Genomic DNA, 17877 nt, shown 5'->3' on the forward strand with positions numbered 1-17877 from the left:
AGAAATGATCTGCTAAATACTTTTGATCCAAGATTGAATCTGCAGATTTGGAAGCTACAGACATGGAAGACCAATTGTATTTCAAAAGATTTCTGGATACCAATTCCAGAGATTTGTATTTAATGAACCTAAGATAGAGCCCAGGAGTATGTATTTTGAAAAAAGCCTCCTTGGGTGAGTCTCATGTGCTGCCATGCTTGGGAACTGCTATCGAGAACAGACAACATTATGTGCTTGGGCTGGAATAATTTAGCCTCCACCAGGACGTGGCCACTCTGCCTGAGTACTTTTTCCCATGGCAAGTCTCATCACAGTTGCCAACAATGAGGCAGACTGCCTACTTTAAGCCTACACCTTTCCCTCCCATGGGTTGCAGAGGGGAGCAGCCCAGGGAGAGGAACCAGGAGGGACGGCACTTATTTACCACAGCTGTGAGCACGAACAAGGGTGTGTAGGCACTGAAGGCAGCTGCTAGCTTGCAGGCTTCTGCAGCTGACAACAAATGGTGGTCAAACTCCTTGAGCAAGCCCTGCAAGAACACAGGAGGCAAAGTGAGCTTTATCCATCAGCAAAAACAGGTGATGGAATTCCTTTTTCTTTTAGGATTCTGAGGGCCCCTTGCTTCTCATGACAAACCTTTTAGAACAGTGCCAAGAAAGAGTAAGTGGGTTTAAAGACTCCAGGGTATTGACTGTCCTTTCCCCCAGGACCACACACTCTCCATCCTCCACCCACACTCCAGAGAGGGCCTAGTATGTGAAAAAAGTTATAATGCCTGTCTATGCAAGTGAATCAAATGCCCTTAAATTGGCGGCAGTTCTTCATTTGCAGGAACTCTTTCTATTTTGCAACCAGGTTAATTGAGGCCTTTTGCATTGTTCTTGGTAACGAGTCCTCTCAGCAATGAGGATTCATTCATTTATTCTAGAAACGTATTGAATAACTGCATGGGCCACATATTGTTCTAGACTCAGGGAAGCATAGAACAGTGAGCCTGCTATAAGTTTACTTTCTACTGAGAGGAGGGATTGGTCAACACAAAAAGCAAATAAAATACCTAGTATCTGAGACGATAGTAAGAGTTCTAGAGGAAAACCAAGTAGAGAAGGGGTTACGGAGGTCTGGATTGGGAAGGGAACTTGCAGTTTTAAATAATCATTTTGGGTGTTTAATAGAAATGGCAATATAGATAAGAATTATAAAAATCTTCATTTCAGTGCTGCCCGGAGAGAAGTTCAATGTCAACACCAATGCCCCAGATGACAGAGACCTGGACTCTGCTCTCAGTTTTCTTACGGGTTGTGTAAACTGTAGATGTTACTTAGTTTTTCAGAACCTGTGTATTTTTCTTTAAAAATGGGAATGATACATTGTGCTCTATCTAATTCATAGGGTTTATGTGGCTATACACATTTTTTTGAGTTGCAAGGTGATATGTAAATATTAGTAATCATTATTATTAATGATAAGAGCCTGGAATAAAAGACGGGTGGGTGATTTGATTTGAACGGATAATGATGGATTTTAAAATTATTACACCTTTATCATTAAGATGACCCAAGTTTAGAAACTGAATTTTGTGATAATTTGAAAGGAAATAAATAGGACTCAAAATCACTTGGTGATATTCATTCTATTCATTCACTAAAACATGTTTAGTACCTTGTGTTTTCTGATTCTGTGCTAGATGCTGGGATAATAAAGCTGAGCAGGATACCATCGGACCTGTCCCCAGGACTTCTCCCATTAACGTAAGAGAAGATTCTCTACTCCCTGACCCCCAGTCTCCTCAGAAAGTGCTTGACTAAACAACATCAAGAATAACACTGACAGTGCCTAGGCAGTGCCAGTCTGAACTGTGTTTTTGGCAAATAATAATTACCAAGTTAATCTGTGGATTGTTTTTAAACCTTTCATAATCTTTTCTGCTCATGGAAACAAAGATGTCTGCCAGTATTCCAAGTGATGTGGAAATGCCCTGTAAGGAAATCACAAACAAATCAGACTAAGAATTCAGGGTGGATTACTGCTCTTATCTCAAGGTCTATAGACCATGATTATCCCTCCATATGAACCTCTGTCTATTTATTTTAATAATAATCATTATTATTACTATGCTCTTGGAGACACTTTTGAACTGAATGTCACCAGGTTTGAAAGATCATCACCTCTTGAGGCACAGGAACTGATTGTAAATACAGTTACTTTTAGCTGGGTTTTGCTGATTATTTGTATTTGTATACTGCTGGCCTGAATAATTGGCCCAAGAAAGAGATCTCACTTCACATCCTAGCCGTGTTGTAAAAGCATAGGCAGCAACACTACTGACCCAGCTCAGAGAAATGCAATAAATAACCTGAGGTTTCAGATAATGAGAATATTCCCCCCAAATTACAGAGAATGAAAAGGTCAAATAGGAGAACTGTTTCTCACTTCTTAAAGATGCTATATAAACAATTCATTGAGGTCTGTGCCCTCTCAACTCAAAGAAAATGATTCTACATACAAGCAACTTGGGCATGTGAACTTTGCTATGGAATCAGGTAAAGGCTAAATACACAATAACAGATGAATGGACCAGCAGAGAGAAATAAATAAATAGACAGTTACAAATTATTACAGAGACACTAAATATATGCCAAGAGCTCACTGTGAGCAAGGATGGAGCAAGACACAGATGGAAGTTACTATATTTTCTGGTCCTGTGCTCATACAGAATATATACAAATAGCAGATAGAACTGCTAAATGGATGCTAATTGCATCACAAGGAGATAATCATCCAAAGACAAATATGGGAAGGAAGAAAAAGAAGCATGAGACAAATGACCTTCTTATCTGGCTGAGGAAGTGTCACATATCCTACGATGGAGGCCCAAATTAGCTCTGCTGCTTCATACCACATGCCTGAAAAAGAAAAAGGGCGGAACAGGGGAGAAATGGTTCATACCTGTGCTCTGGTATTAGAAGATACCTTTGAAAACCAACACAGAAAGAAGATTCCTTAGGTTCTGTTGGGAAAATTCAGGGCTAGATGAGGTTGACACAACAATTTGTTTTTTCTTCCAGTTGGTTTAATATAGAAAAATTTTCCCATTTTCTTACTTAGGAAACAGCAAGAATTATTATATATTTTGAATATAACATATTAATATTCATAATATATTACATAAAGTTATTTCCATTACTTACAAGAATAATAATTACTATCTTCTGTTAAATTTTTTTCAAATTTTTAACTTTAAAATTGCACTTTTAAAATATAATTAGGGTCCATAAACTTTGCTTGAAAAAATTCATGAATACCCCAAGGACTAAACAAATAAGGTGTTATAGCTGGTATGAGATGACATATATCATACAAAGTCCTGCTGAAGTAAGTCAGAGGCTAGGAATAACACTGAGAAGTTGGTCATTAACAGCCATAATGTACAACTATAAATTTCTCTAACAAAATCAATAAAAAATATTATATTAATATTTCTAATACTTTCAGGATCTTTGTGAGTTCTTTTGTTGTTGTTGTTTTTATTTATTTATTTTTCATATGGGAGTCTTGCTATACTGTCCAGGCTGGTCTAGAATTCTTAGGTTCAAACAACCCTCCGGCCTCAGCTAAAGTAACTGGGACTACAGGCACACACCACCACAACCAGCTCAGCTCCGGAGATCTTAAATGTCATTCTCTTTTCAGTGAAGAAACTAGGGAGTGGGAATCAACAATTTTAGCCATATCCAATAGGAAAATTCCTCAGAAAAATCTTGTAGCCAGATTTTGTAAATTAGCCTTGAGAGGAGTGCCAATACCTAGCTTTTGCAGAATTTGTCCTCTGATCTGTATACAGACTGACTGCACCAGGATCTTATCACTTTCATTTCTGTACATCCAGGTACCTAAAATAAAAGAAGGAAAAAATATTTCCTGGGTTTGTTAAGAAAATGACCTGCTCAAATAAACCTATTTTCTTTCTTTTTGGTACTGGGAATTGAACCCAAGAGCACTTTGCCATTGAGCCACATCCCTAGCCCTTTTTATTTTTTTATTTTGAGACAGGATTTCACTAAGTTGCTTAGAGTTTTCCTAAGTTGTTGAGGCTGATCTTGAATTTATGATCCTCCCGCCTCAGCCTCCCAAATTGCTGGGATTACAGGCATGCGTTATAGTGCCTGGCTAAATAAACATATGTTCCCAGAAGCCTTCATTGGCACTTGGGATACAGATTTGAGAGAGTGTTGTCTCTAGAATAAGTCCAAACTGAAAGACTCCACAGGAACCGGCTTCTGTCTGGTCTCCAACTGTCCCTCTTAATAACTGTGCTCCCTCTGATGGTGTCATCTGTGCTCCTTACAATGGTGGTGGTCTCTTGCTTCACAGCCTCTGCACTTACCGTACCCCTGACTGGGATCCTTTTTTCTCTGGCACCTTAAGAGTCCTGCTTCTTCTCCTCCTTCAGGTCTAACCTTCAATGCAATCACCTCAAAGCACTCCCCAGGTTAATTTACCCACACTATTACCCCACAGTCTTGTGGCTGTCTCCCAGAGGGCAGGGTCCAATTCCAGTCGCCCCAAATTGGGTTGGATATTGAGACTGAAGACTTCACACACACACACACACACACACACACACACACACACACAACAAGAGGATACAAAAAGATTTATTACTCATATAATGTGACTTTCAAGGGATCACAGGGATGGCCCTCAAGCTGGTCCATTTGGCTTGAGCAGAGGGAGTGGTAGTGGCTTTGGTTTTTACTGTGATCATGGTGTGGGGACACAGCTAAGGTTTGGACAAGTTGGACTATGGTATGTGGATGAGTAGCCTTTTTAAAAAAAAAAATCAGCTTCTCCAGTTTGGGGCAAAAGGGGGTGGAGATGGATGGGGTCTGAAAGCTGTCCATTGTCAAAAATAGTCAGACCAGGCACCATGATGCCTGCCTGTAATTACAGCAAATAGGGAGTCTGAGGCCAGAGAATCCCAAGTTTAAAGACAGTCTCACTAACCTAGCAAGGCCCTAACAACTTGGCAAGACCCTGTCTCAAAATAAAAAACAAAAAAAGGTCAGGAATGTGGCTCAGTGGTTAAGCTCCCCTGGACTCAATCAGTAAGGTCATTAAGTTGTCATTAAACTAGAACTCTATTAGGGTCTGATGGTAAGAGTCATTGTGGAATGTGACAGTACGTTGACAGTACGTACCTGTAGCTCCATTGTTGCTTATTAGACTGCTCAGGATATACTCTGCTTTTAAAAGTTTCCCTGAAAAGAAGCAACCAAATGCCACATAGTTAGTTTTGAACATGTACTTAAATACTACAAATGCATTGTAACAGGGACCATTACCTTTTTGGAAAATATTATATTTTAAAATTTAAAAATAATGACTGTATCATATATAAAACTGAAAAAGAAAACTGAAGTTTTCAGAGGTTGGTAAGATAGGAGATTGTAGAGTATGTAAAATGGTAAGTAGATCATATATATACAGTGAATGTATGTATTATGTATGTATGTATGTTATGAGTATACATATGTAAAAATTTAACTGTCACTTCATATACACTACATATTGATGCACACATATAGAGAGATGTTGTTACATATATGTAACATATATATACATATATACGTACAGATATATGTATATGTATACATATATATATTCCTATAGAGCAGGGCTTCAGTAGTAGAAGCAAACCTTTGTAAAAGTGTGTGCCTTCTCTCTGTGAAAGCTGTATCTGAAGAGATGTGACAGAATTGCTCGTGAACAGGATTATTTACAGAATTATCACAAAGGGACTTTGGAGCAGGAGTGGGGAGGTCTGGGAGTTTTAAAAACTTTTGACTTATTTTGGTTGCCACCACATAGAGAGGGCCTTGTCTATGAACAACTGTTTTCCATAAGTAGGAAACCCTCCTTTCTTCCCGGTGGCTCTAAACCCCATGTGATCTGGCCCCTGTGGCTTCTTTCCCTGCCTCTCATTCCCTCTACTTTAGTACTACTCCTTACTGTCCCTGGAACCAGCCGGGCTTGTCTTCTCATCATGTCTTCATACTTAAAATTGTTTCAGCCTGGAATGCCATTATCCCAAATATTTCCAAGGTGTTCCTTCTTTAGGTCTTTGAACAAATGTCACTGTTTCCTAGGGCTGTTCCTGACCACACTACTTCAAATTGCACACACAGTAGATTGTATTTCCAAAGGTCACAACAATAGCCTGTATCCACAAGTTCTTTTGCAACTTGACCTTGCCATTCCTGTGTTAAGAAATGGAATCTAGACTTTACTTCCTCTGTGCTTAAACATGAACTGGTCCTGTGACCTTTCTTAACCAATGCATATGGCGGAAGAGACACATATGTTTTGTTTAATCTGTGCATTTAGGTCCATCTTCTGGGTTTAATTTAGGAAAATAAATCCTTTATTTGTGTGTGTGAGCGTGTGTGTGTGTGTGTGTGTGTGTGTCTGTCAGAGAGCAAGAGAGAGCACAAGGTCTCTGAGAGTAATAAATATTTTTAGTGATTTTCTGAAAAAAGTCTATTTTATCTTCACTTTTTTTTTTTTTTTGGCAGTGCTGGGGATTGAACCCAGGGCCTTGTGCATGTGAGGCAAGCACTCTACCAACTGAGATATATCTCCAGCCCCATTAGTGTCCACTTTTGATTGATGTTTTGCTGGGTATAAAATTCTACATTGAGGGCTGGGGTTGTGGTTCACTGGCAGAGCACTTGCCTAGCATGTGTGAGGCACTGGGTTCGATTCTCAGCACCACATATAAATAGATAAAATGAAAGTCCATCAACGACAAAAAATATATATGTTAAAAAATTCTGGATCAAAAGTCATTTCCTCTTAATTTTATGTAGGTTCTATTACTTTCTGATTGTTATTGACAACATGCTTTTTGTCAGTGTAAATATATTTCCTATGTTTATAATCTTTTTTCTGTTTCCTTTAGGATTTTCTTATTGTTTGATTTTCTGTAGTTTTACCACAGTGTTTAGGTAGATTTTTTTCTAAATGTGAGTTTTTTCCCCTTAATGTAAAGATTTATGTTTATCTCCAGTCCTGAATCTAGTTGGTCCTTCTAGAGGTCTTAGGAGTTTTTTCATTCTCTTTGAGCTTTTTAACTTCTCTTTTATATACTCATTTGCTTAACTCAGGGCTTCATTCTCAGGTATTTGTTTATTTACTTTTTGTGTTATTGGGGATTGAACCCAGAGGTGCTCTGCCACTGAGCTGCATTCCTGGACTTTTAAAAATATTTAAATTTTGAGACAGGGTCTTGCTAAGTTGCTGAGGCTGGCCTTGAACATGCATCCTGCTGCCTCAGCTTCCTGAGTAGCTGGGATTACAGGTGGGCACCATGGTACCTGACCTCGGTATTTTCTTTAAATATAATTTCCAGTCCTGTGACCTTCTCGCCTGCTATTATACCTGTTGCAGCAACTTCTCAGGTAGGTCAGTTGGAGGCTGAAACACCTGTGAGATTGGCCCCAGGAAACTTGTGCTGATCTTAGGGTTGTTGCCAGTCATGTGTACCAAGTGGGCAGGCAGGCACATGGCTGGACTCTTTGAGCTGGCTAGAAATGCAGAATCTCAGTCCCTCCCCAACACCTACGAATCAGAATCTGACTTTCAGTACATCTCCAAAGGAGTCACAGACCCATGGGAGTTTGGGAAGCACCACTCCAGAGAGCTCTTCCATGTGCCTTTTTGTTACTGGCCTGAGATGAGATTAAATGAAAAAGATAGTGCGCATATTGGAAATGTTTATAATTATTTGTCAAGATAATTTACTAATATTTAAAGCTACTAATAAATACTTAAAAGCAGCATTTTAAATATCTTTTTAACTTTATTTTTCTAATGAGTTATTTTATTATATCCAACCTAACAAAGCAGTGTATTTTCTCAGTACCAGAAATGCTGGAAGCTTTTTGCACCCAATAGGAATGCTGGGTTTTCTAGCTCTCTCTGTTCATAGTTTTATAGATAAATTATTTTATTCTGTATCTTCTAATAATAAATAATAATAAACACGTATGCTTTGTCGGTTATATGGACAAATTCCTTGTCAATGACCATTATTTTCTGACAATCACATTGATTTGTAATTTCAATGATCAATTCAATTTGCGATTTCAGTTGTATTTTTAATTTCTGAAAATTCTGAAAGTTCTTTTTCACATTAATAGGTTCATTTTCTTTTTCTTTTGTGTTCTAGTCTTTTATTTATTTTTATTTTTTTATTTTTTTTGGGGGGGGTACTGGGGATCGAACCCAGGGCCTTGTGCTTACAAGGCAAGCACTCTACCGACTGAGCTATCTCCCCAGCCCCTCTAGTCTTTTAAATAAGCTATTTTTTAAAGCTGCATGAGTCTGTTAAGTTGTTCTATATGTGCCTTCCTTCATTTTGCAGCCCACTTTCCTTGTGTGTTGAATAAGATGCTGTTCTCATGTTTCATTTCCTTTTTTTCTTATTAAGATATTAAATTTTAATATAAAGTCTTCTTTGGCCAAGCATATTTTCCTGCGGGATTCCCATACCTGAGAGTGAGGATGTTTCTCCAGAGCATAGTTTATACTTGATTTTCCCGTAAGCCCCAGAAATTTTAGTCTTAAACCTTTTTTTTTTCCTTTCTCAATTACTTGGTGGGGGATTCCTTGCCTTGAGTTGAGGGTAAGTTCAGACTCCACATTGACATTTGGCATAGACTTGGAATTTTTCTTTATTTCAGGAGGCTTTTTTGTTTTGTTTTGCTTCCTCTCTGGGCCCCCTTTCATGGCCTATGCAATCCTTTAAGAATTCCAGCTTTATTCAAATATTTCATTCCTAATGTGGGCCCAAGGCCCTGCCTCTTGTCTCTGCACAGGGATTACGATGACAATCTCTTCCCCTAGGACTATATCCAATTGCAAACCCCTTTGGCCATAAGCGTCATGTGCAGTATCTACTACCCCGACTTTGAACACCTTGTTTCAGGCACTTAAAAAATATCTTCAGTGGGGTGTGGTAGTGCGTGTCCATAATCCCAGCGACTCAGGAGATGAAGGCAGAAGGATTGCCAAGTTTGAGGACAGTCTCAGCAACTTAGCAAGGCCTGTCTCAAACTAAAAAAATTAAAAGGACTAGGGCTGGTACAAAAAATATATATCTTCAATTCATCTTATTTATGTATTTGAAGTGGGAGAAGCCTCTGCAATTGCTCATTTTTCCATGTTCATGGAATTGGAAGTCTGATCCTGTATCTCTCACTGTGGTTTAAAAGGGTTGTCTCCTAATTTCAGGAGACAGTGAGCTGGGCACATCCAGGGAGTCTTCTCTTGCCTCTGACCTCCCATTATGTTGCTATCTTGGTTATTTGCAATATGTTTTGGGTGGATATCAGGAAGGGCTGGATCAGAGGAACTCGTAGGAAGACTGCTGTCCTTTCCTATCACCTTTATTGCTCTTCTTACTGTTTGTAATGCAATATAATCCTTCTCACTTATCTACTCCAGGATTTCCAAAGGCTGGAATTGAACATCCTCTACCACCTTCACTTTACCTTCTTTCCTTACCCCTACACTCCCTTACACCTAAAATACTTCTGCCCTACACCAGCTCCCTGCAACACACACACATACACTCAGTGTAGGTGGAGCTACAGTGATGTTTCAGGGAAGAAGTTTACAGAGGGAAAACTTAACTCTGAGGCTGAGTTTGTCTTCTTGTGGCACTTCTGGAGGTGTCTTTGAGAAAAAGCCAACTCCAGCTATTCGGGAATAAGATCCAGGACCTTTATCTCTAAGATATATCATTATATCACATGATAATGTGAGTGGAAAGTTCATGATGCTATCAAGGCTTATCAGGAGAAAACCACTGTACCATCTTGGTTAGAGATATGAAAGAAATAACAAAAAAACAATCAAAAGAAAACTTGCCAACTCAGTGTGGCTGTGTGAAAGCAAAACTGTCAACATACTTACTTACCATTTGTTCTACATTTCCATGCCACATCATAGCAGCTCTGTATATAGCAAAATATGTGATATAATTCTGTTTCAAGTTCTTTTGGAGGGTACCTACCTTGGAAGCCTGGTGGCACATGTCAGCCCCCATCATTCTGTCCCCCACAGAATGCTCTGTTTATGTCACTGTCATTTGACACTACCAGAAGGAACACTAATTGTTAGATTTCCTTCCTGCTCCAAACATTAAAAATTTTATTAGGACCATTTAAAAGAAGACATTTTGTTCCCAAGTTCAGCTCTATCCCTGCAGCTATTCTAGAAAAGTCAATAATAAGATGGGGAGGGGGGAGTTCAATTAATGCACAGTTGCAAGAACCTGAAAGTGAGTGAATTTGGGCTTTTGAAAAGGTAACCTCCACAATCCCATTTCTCCCAAGTTCTTTTATCTGTCCTTCTACATTCAGTGATTGTCCTACTTAGTATGATTACTACAGTTCCTTTTCAAAGGAAGTGAAGTAGTTAAGGAGATTTTAACCTCTAACAGACTAGAGTTTTTAAAAATAATGGCAATTGTAAAAGCAATCAAAAAAGGAGCCAGTCCTGTTCTGGGAGGGGCAACCTGTCTTCTTTTCATTCTTCAGTCTTCCATTCTTGGAACTGAGAATAGCTGGCTACTCATTCCTAAATGGAATGGTTATCAGTAATTTAAATAATTCAAGAATTCCGTGGAAATGGACTATGCTGTAACAGAGAGCAGGCCGCACTCCCCTCTCCCCGCCTCCGCTCTACATCTTAAGTTGGACTGTCAGCCTCATTTTTTCATTTCATTCAAAGTGACAGGGGGAAAAAAGATACTTTCAGACCTAATCAGGTACTGTACCGGTGTTCTGAATGATGAAAAAAACCCTCAAATTGCTTCAGTGGGTTTGTCAGGTCCATTGTCAGCTTAGTCAAGTGGCCCTACAGAAAGGAGACAGGAGCGCTAAGAGAAAATAGTAGAATTCTAATCTGCTTTTTAAAGGCTCTTGGTCAGAAGTATAGCAATTCAGATACCCCTGTTTGAAAGCAGCAGGACAGATTTGTTAGAAGACAAAAGCTCCAATTAGTATTTTCCACACCCTTTCACAATTTTCTCTACCGCTTTTGGCTCTGAAACCCTTTATGCCAGGGCTTTTGTGCTGGCAGAGAGGCGGGGGCAAGGGCAGGCGCGGGGCGGGGCGGCGCGGAGAGGTGGCACGCAGGGCCCGATGCCCGCCGGCTGCCCGCGGGGCTCGCGGAGCGTCGCCGCGAAGTGGAGCTGACCATCAGGCGACGCCCGGAGCAGCAGCCAGGCCCGCGGGCGGGCGGGATCCTACCTGAGTTGACCGAGATCCGGGCTTGACGAATAACCACCTGCGGGGCGATGGGCGTTGCTGGCTGCAACTTATGGAGACCTTTGGCCACCTGCAGGAGCTTTCCAGAGACGTCGAGCCCGTACAGGAAGCGGTCCATCAAGAAGACGATGGCGGCGGCGGCTGCACAGTCCTGAGCCACGATGGAGGCTCGCAAGGATGCCTGAGGAACAGCCAGGGAACGGAATGGACGGGATCAAACAGCAGCACGTGGAGAAAGATGGCAGGCTTAGCCCCAGACTCGACCTTTGGGATATTTTCATTAAAACAACCACCACCAAACGGATAGCTAGGAGAAGCACACTTTATTAGATAACTAAATCGCAGAAGAAAAAAATAATAAGGAAAAATCCAATTTACTTGAGCTAAAATATTTTCTTCCTTCCATTTCCCCCCATTCATTTCTCAAACTGTTCCAAGTGCTGAATGCATATTTCCCGGTTGTTAAAAATTCAAACAATAGAAATATACCTAGCATTGGGCTGAGGATCTAGCTCAGTTGGTAGATGCTTGTCTCACATGTACAAGGCTCTGGGTTCAGTCCCCAGCACCACACACACACACACACACACACACAAATGTATCTAGGGTAAAAATTAAAAGTAGCCCATAATTTCCCTGCACCTTATCCCATCCTTCCCTTGATCTTGTTCTCACTTTCCCTGATAAGGGTTTGTGAGAGATTCTTCCAAATTTCTTATACCCTTTGATGTATTCTTAGGCATTAATTGAGTCTTTGTTTCCCCTGAACTTCTCCCTCCCTTTCTTCCTCTCTGTCTGTCTCTCATTAATGAGATCACACTCAACATGTTGCTCTGCATTTTCTTCTTTCAGTCATCATTACATTTGGGAGAACTTTCCACATCAGTTCATAACACCCTGCTTAATTTATTGCATACATTTTCATTCAGAAGAAACACAAAACTTTGGGTAACATTTGTATTTTGATTTATACTAATATTACATATAGTTAATAAATACAATAAGAAAAAGAATAAAACAGGCATGAAATGAAAGTATAAGTGAATAAGAAATAAGAATAAATGAGGCAAACTTCTATGGGAAAAACATCATCTGTTGGGGTTTTGGGCTCTAGCCTTTGATTCAGTGGGCATACAACTAACTGCATAAATGAGCCTGTCATCCAATATGATTTCCTTCATCCGCTAAACTAAGTCAAGCTGCTGAGTGTTTTCTAGGTGTGTTTGTCCACAGATGAAGCCTGATCTGCCTTGTAAGCGTTTTCTTACTATAGCACTTCTTCACTAGTCCCTGCTTACTTCACCTGTAATCACAAACACTGAACTGTCTGGCAAAACTAGGTACCCAGCACAGCAAGTGCTTTATATTCATTAATTCACCCAGTTCTCATAGCACTCCTGAGGCAGGGTCTGTTATTAACTCCATCTGCAAAGACTCAGAGAGGTTAGGAAACATGCCCGAGGACACATGATCTTCGTATGACAGGAGATAGGTGCAAACAGGGGGGCCAGGTCCAGATCCGCCATGCTCACAAGCCTTGCTGTTCCCACTCAGCATTAGGAAAGTTGCAGGAGTCAGATATCCATTGTCTGACACTCAGTGATGTTAGTAAATATGGCAAGTGCAGTCAATGTTGCAATTGCTAGTCTAAGCATGGTTTAATTAACAAACTGGTGTTATACACAAACTCTTGAGAAGGAGGGAACCTCTGAAATAGAAGGGTTTACTGAGCCATTATATGCACTAAAAGACCTCCTGGGACAAGCTCCTGCCACTTCTAGCAGCAAGCCTAGGTAGCAGTTGGAAAATGTTTGTTGGACCAGTGCTAAGTCCATTTATAATGAAAATCCAAGGAAGAGAGACATGAGCTGTTTCCATTGAGCCCACACTGATAAGAAGGATGGGACAAAGCAAACTGGGGAAAGTTCCGGGATAGGAATGCTGTCTCTAAGGAGAAGTATTCGCTGTTCTGGGTTGGTTGGGGTTGTGAGCAAGCCACTGTGGCATGTAGAGGGTTGTGATGAGACTTGATTTAAGGTTTTAACATACATTGAGGACCTCAAGATGGTCTTTTGTTCTTTTCAGCCTGTAGCTGTTGACTGATCAACCTTCTCCATCTCTCTTCCTTTCTGTCCTCTAGCCCTCATAATTAAATTTAGGACATCTTAGAATATTTCTCTTATTAAAATAAGAAAAGATGCATTCCCATTGGGAGAGAGTAGTCTCTTCTTCTTGAAATATACTGGGAACAGTTCTTTTAGAGTTTTAATTTAACACTCATGCTCTAGTTTGGATGTTGAATGATCTGAAAGGCATGTATGTTAAAGGATTGATCCCCAGGGTGGTACCTTTGGGAGGTGGGGAAACTTTTAGGAGGTGGCACTTTGTGGGAGGTACTCAGGTCATTGGGGAAGTACTGTTGAAGGGGATTGTAGAACCCGAAACTTGTCTTCCTCTTTTTGCTTCAGTCATAAAGTGAACGGTTGTGCTCCTCCATGTGCTCTGTACCTTTGCCATCCACCAGAGGCCCAAAGCAATGGACCTGCCTGATCTTGAACTGGAACCTTCAAAATTGTAAGCCAAAATAAGCTTTTTCTCTTTATAAGTTAATTATCTCCAGTATTTCATTACAGTGTTAGAAAGCTGACTAAGATTAGCTTATCTCTAAGTAAAACTGGCCTCAACTTTCACATCTGGCCCATTTTGGTATTATGCCTATGGTATTTGTTCCTAAATTTGATTTCTGGTTTTTATTTTTCTATCTAATAATCTACACACTGCATGTAGAATGTAACATTTATATATATGGACATTCATTAATCAGGTAATGCCTACCCACAACCAGCACAATAACCCTTCTCATTTCAACAAGGTGATTTCTTAACTTTTTTTAGACTTTTAAACCATTAATGTGTTTATTAGGCATGGAAAATAATAATTTTCCATTGAATCTATCTTGTGGTTCTAAACCAATATTTGTTCTTATTGTGCTAGAAATGCCAATTGTTAGGGAGGATATCCCTTCTCTCATCTTGATGCTCGCTTCCATTTGAAGGGGACTTGGTTGCTGTAGCACCCCAGTCTTCTCTATTCTATTAATTCTGCTGTACAGGAGGTGGAGTGACTAATCTTGTGTGGCTTCACTCCTCCCTTTTTTCTCTTGGGAACACACTGTGTTAAGAAAACAGGGATTCTTTTCTGCTTCTGTTTAAGTCTTATCTAGAAAGCTATCTTATATGAGTTGTTCTGTTTGGCCCAGAAATTGCTGTAACTGAATGTGGAAGTCTGTGTACTTCTGCGGTCAGCTATGTTCTAATACGAAGGTTTATCATCCACCTTACTCTTTATCGGAGTTAAAGATAATATTTGATCTCTTGTCTGCCTATCTGTTTTATTTCCCAATCTGCTCAGAATAGAGTAAATAAAGAAGTTTTGTTCATTGAACTCCTCCCAAGACCATTGTACATAGTAACCCACAGTTCCTGTCTTTGAAGCAGCCATGTATATTGCCACTTGACCTTGACACCTCCTCTCCACCCCTTGTCTCCTTATACCTGGTCCCATGACTGTGGCTTGACCTGAAAAAAGGAACCTATCAATCTGAACTAAGACGTGGTTATGGTTTGGGTATGAGGTGTCTCCCAAAAGTTTTTCTGTTAATATTCAGGAGGTGAAATGATTTATCATGAGAGATGCAACTTAATCAATGGTTCAATCCATTTTGTGGATAATTTGAATGAATTATTGTGTGGTAACTGCAAGCAGGTAGGACATGGCTGGAGAAGGGGGTCCCTGGGGGGGAGCCTATGGGATCATATATTTTGTCCCCAGTCCTCCCACTCTCTCCGTTTCTGGTCTGTCATGAGCCAGGCAGCTTTTCTCCATCACACTCTTCTGCCATGAGCAATGGATCTGACTGACCATGAACTGAACCTCTGAAATTGTAAGTTCAAATAAGCTTTTCCTTCTCTAAGTTGTTATTGTCAGGTATTTTGGTCTCAACAACAAAAAGCTGACTAACACGTAGGAAGAATTTGCCTGTTCTTGCAGATAGAAAGAAATAGAAAGTGGAGATTAGCTGAGCCACATTTATGGAAAACCTGAAGGAAAATCCAGAAATAATGGCTCTGCAGCCAACTTCACCTTTCCTGCGTGCATTCTTGGAGTCATATGTCCTCTGCACTGTCCAATATTTACTTTCATTATAATGCACATCCCTTTTGAGTCTACTTGATTGAACTTCTCTTCCAACCAACCAAACATAGCCTAACTAAAATTAAAATGCTTCAAACTTCTATTGAGTTTTATCAAATAAACCATTAATCTAAAAATACAGTTTCATGATGAATATCAGTCAGTCATTTGACATTCACAAAATGTGAACTCAAAAATGAAAAAGCAAACTGATGGTCCTGCATGTGCACCGTTCTGTCTAATAAGGCCAGTCTCTGAGCAAAAGTCCTACCTCTGGGGCACTACATAAATATGTTTATTTGGTTTGCAACTTAGGCAAACTATCTACAGGACTTGAAGTAAGCAACTTAGGCTTACTATCTACAGAACTTGAAGTGTCTTCCACTGCCAGCCCCTCTCATTCTTCTGCTTAGAAAGAGAAGCTCCATTCCTATCACCCTGCTCATGTCTGTGTACCTTGGAGGGCACTCAGCGAGCCAATGAGGACCTTCTCTTTGATGTTGCACTTCTGTGCTTGACCTGTTCTCCTCACTGGGGCCTCACTTCCGCTTGAGGATGTGATGTTTAGAGGCAGGCTATTCTCCAGAAGTGACTCTTGCCTCATTATAATGGTTTCCATCTTTGTAGCACCATCTAATTTATGAAAAATATTCACACACATGAACTTTTTTGAATCTTACTGAAATTCTAAAGTCTAAGTAAGGAAACTGAGGCTAAGAGGCTAACTGACTCTTCAAAGATACAAAATTAAAAGGATCAGAATCAGGCAGGCATTAAAGTCTCTCTCTCTCTTATATGCATGTACATATAAGTAAATATATATTATTGTGGTAAAACATAAAATTTATTATCTTAATAATTTTTAAGTGTACATCTCAGTAGTATTAAATATATTTACATTGCTGTGAAGGAGACCTCCTGGACTTTTTATCTTGCCAATTTAAAACTATTTCCATTAAATAGTTCCTCTACCCCCAAATCCTGACAACTACAATTTTACTTTCTGTCTTATGAGTTTAATTACTTTAGATACCTCATATAAGTGGAATCATATAGCACTGATCTGTTTGTGACTGTGTTACTTCATTTAGCATGAGGTCTTCAGGGTTCATCCATACTGTAGGAGGTGATAGAATACCCTCCCTATCGAGGTTGAATATTAGTCTATTGTTTATGTATACCACAGGTGGTTTATCTATTCATCTATTGGTGGACACTTGAGTGTCTATCAGCTCTTGTGAATGTGCTGCCATGAAAATAGATGAAAATACCTCTTTGAGATGCTTTCAGTTCTTTTGGATATATACCCAGAAGTGGGATTTCTGGGTCATGTGAACTTTACTTTTAATTTTGGGAGGACCTCCATACTGTTCTCCATAGAGGTTGCACCATTTTACAATCCCACCAACAGTTCCATTTTTCCACATCTTTGCCAGAACTTTAAGGAATACAAGTCTCTTGAGGGTCACTTCATCTTCTGCTTCTCCTCTGTGGTCTGATCAAGGTAATCTGGAGTAATGCCTAATTGGGGCACAGTGGGTCTTTGGAGCTAGGATTTAATTCACTACTGAGTCTAAACAAGACCCCATATCCTTCACTATGGTGAGAAAATTCTAAGAAAAAGAAGAAATAGAAAAATAACTTCCAGTGAAAAGAATGTTTTTGTTATGCATTTAAAACTAAGAGAAAGGAAAGAAAATTTCCCAGGAGAAGGCCTTAATTCCAGTGCTTTGAAATTCTCTAGTAAAAGTTAGTGCCATAAGAGCAAATGATGATTTGGTGATTATCTGGGGATTCTTCTAGTTGGTCTTTCCTCCATGGAGTTGCAAAGAAGCATTGTTAGTCCAGGGTACCCTCTGTGAAGTGGTATCCCTGAATTGAGGAATGGAGAGACCAAGGTGGAGTTTACCCAGCAGAGTATCAGAGGTAAAGATCTGCACAAAGCAAGAAGTTCAGAGCTCTGCAGAGGGTCCCCTGTGAATCTTTAGCCAAAAACAGAAGAGCTCATGCATGGAAAGAAACACACAAGGCTGGGGAAAGAATCATCTGAAAGGTTCAGGGGAAATAGTCCTTAGGCTTCAGGTAGCTTGTGTTTCCACAAGCCACAACAGAAAATCTTGTCAGTCAAGTGCTAAGAAAAAAATTGCTTCAGCAGAAACTCAAAATTAGCCTCAGAGTAAGATTCATCCAACTTTGTAAGTTTAGAAGGAAGCTTCAAAGAGGTCAACTTATTTCCTAATTTGACTGAGTCCCAGAAAAAAGTCAAGAATCTTCAGAGGCACACAAATGATCTACTATCCAATAAGACGAAATCTACAATATCTGTCATGGAGTCAAAAATTACCAG

At 39.8% G+C, this 17877-nt stretch overlaps 1 protein-coding gene across 5 annotated transcripts in view; it reads right to left on the reverse strand.

Moving 5' to 3' along the window:
* The window catches only part of Alpk1 (alpha kinase 1), a 145490-nt gene that overhangs the window by 17449 nt on the left and 110164 nt on the right, over nucleotides 1-17877 (reverse strand). For 4 of the 5 annotated variants that reach the window (XM_047565692.1, XM_047565691.1, XM_047565694.1 and 1 more), the window contains 6 exons: nucleotides 11319-11517; nucleotides 5202-5261; nucleotides 3807-3893; nucleotides 2830-2906; nucleotides 1883-1978; nucleotides 425-529 (listed from right to left, as the gene is read on the reverse strand). In XM_047565692.1, the coding sequence (XP_047421648.1) occupies nucleotides 425-529; nucleotides 1883-1978; nucleotides 2830-2906; nucleotides 3807-3893; nucleotides 5202-5261; nucleotides 11319-11517 (624 nt within the window). The remainder of the gene's footprint in view (nucleotides 1-424; nucleotides 530-1882; nucleotides 1979-2829; nucleotides 2907-3806; nucleotides 3894-5201; nucleotides 5262-11318; nucleotides 11518-17877) is intronic. The other variant, XM_047565695.1, reaches the window with a different exon arrangement.

The sequence above is a fragment of the Sciurus carolinensis genome, chromosome 10, assembly GCF_902686445.1.
Source record: "Sciurus carolinensis chromosome 10, mSciCar1.2, whole genome shotgun sequence".
NCBI classification, from domain to species: domain Eukaryota; kingdom Metazoa; phylum Chordata; class Mammalia; order Rodentia; family Sciuridae; genus Sciurus; species Sciurus carolinensis.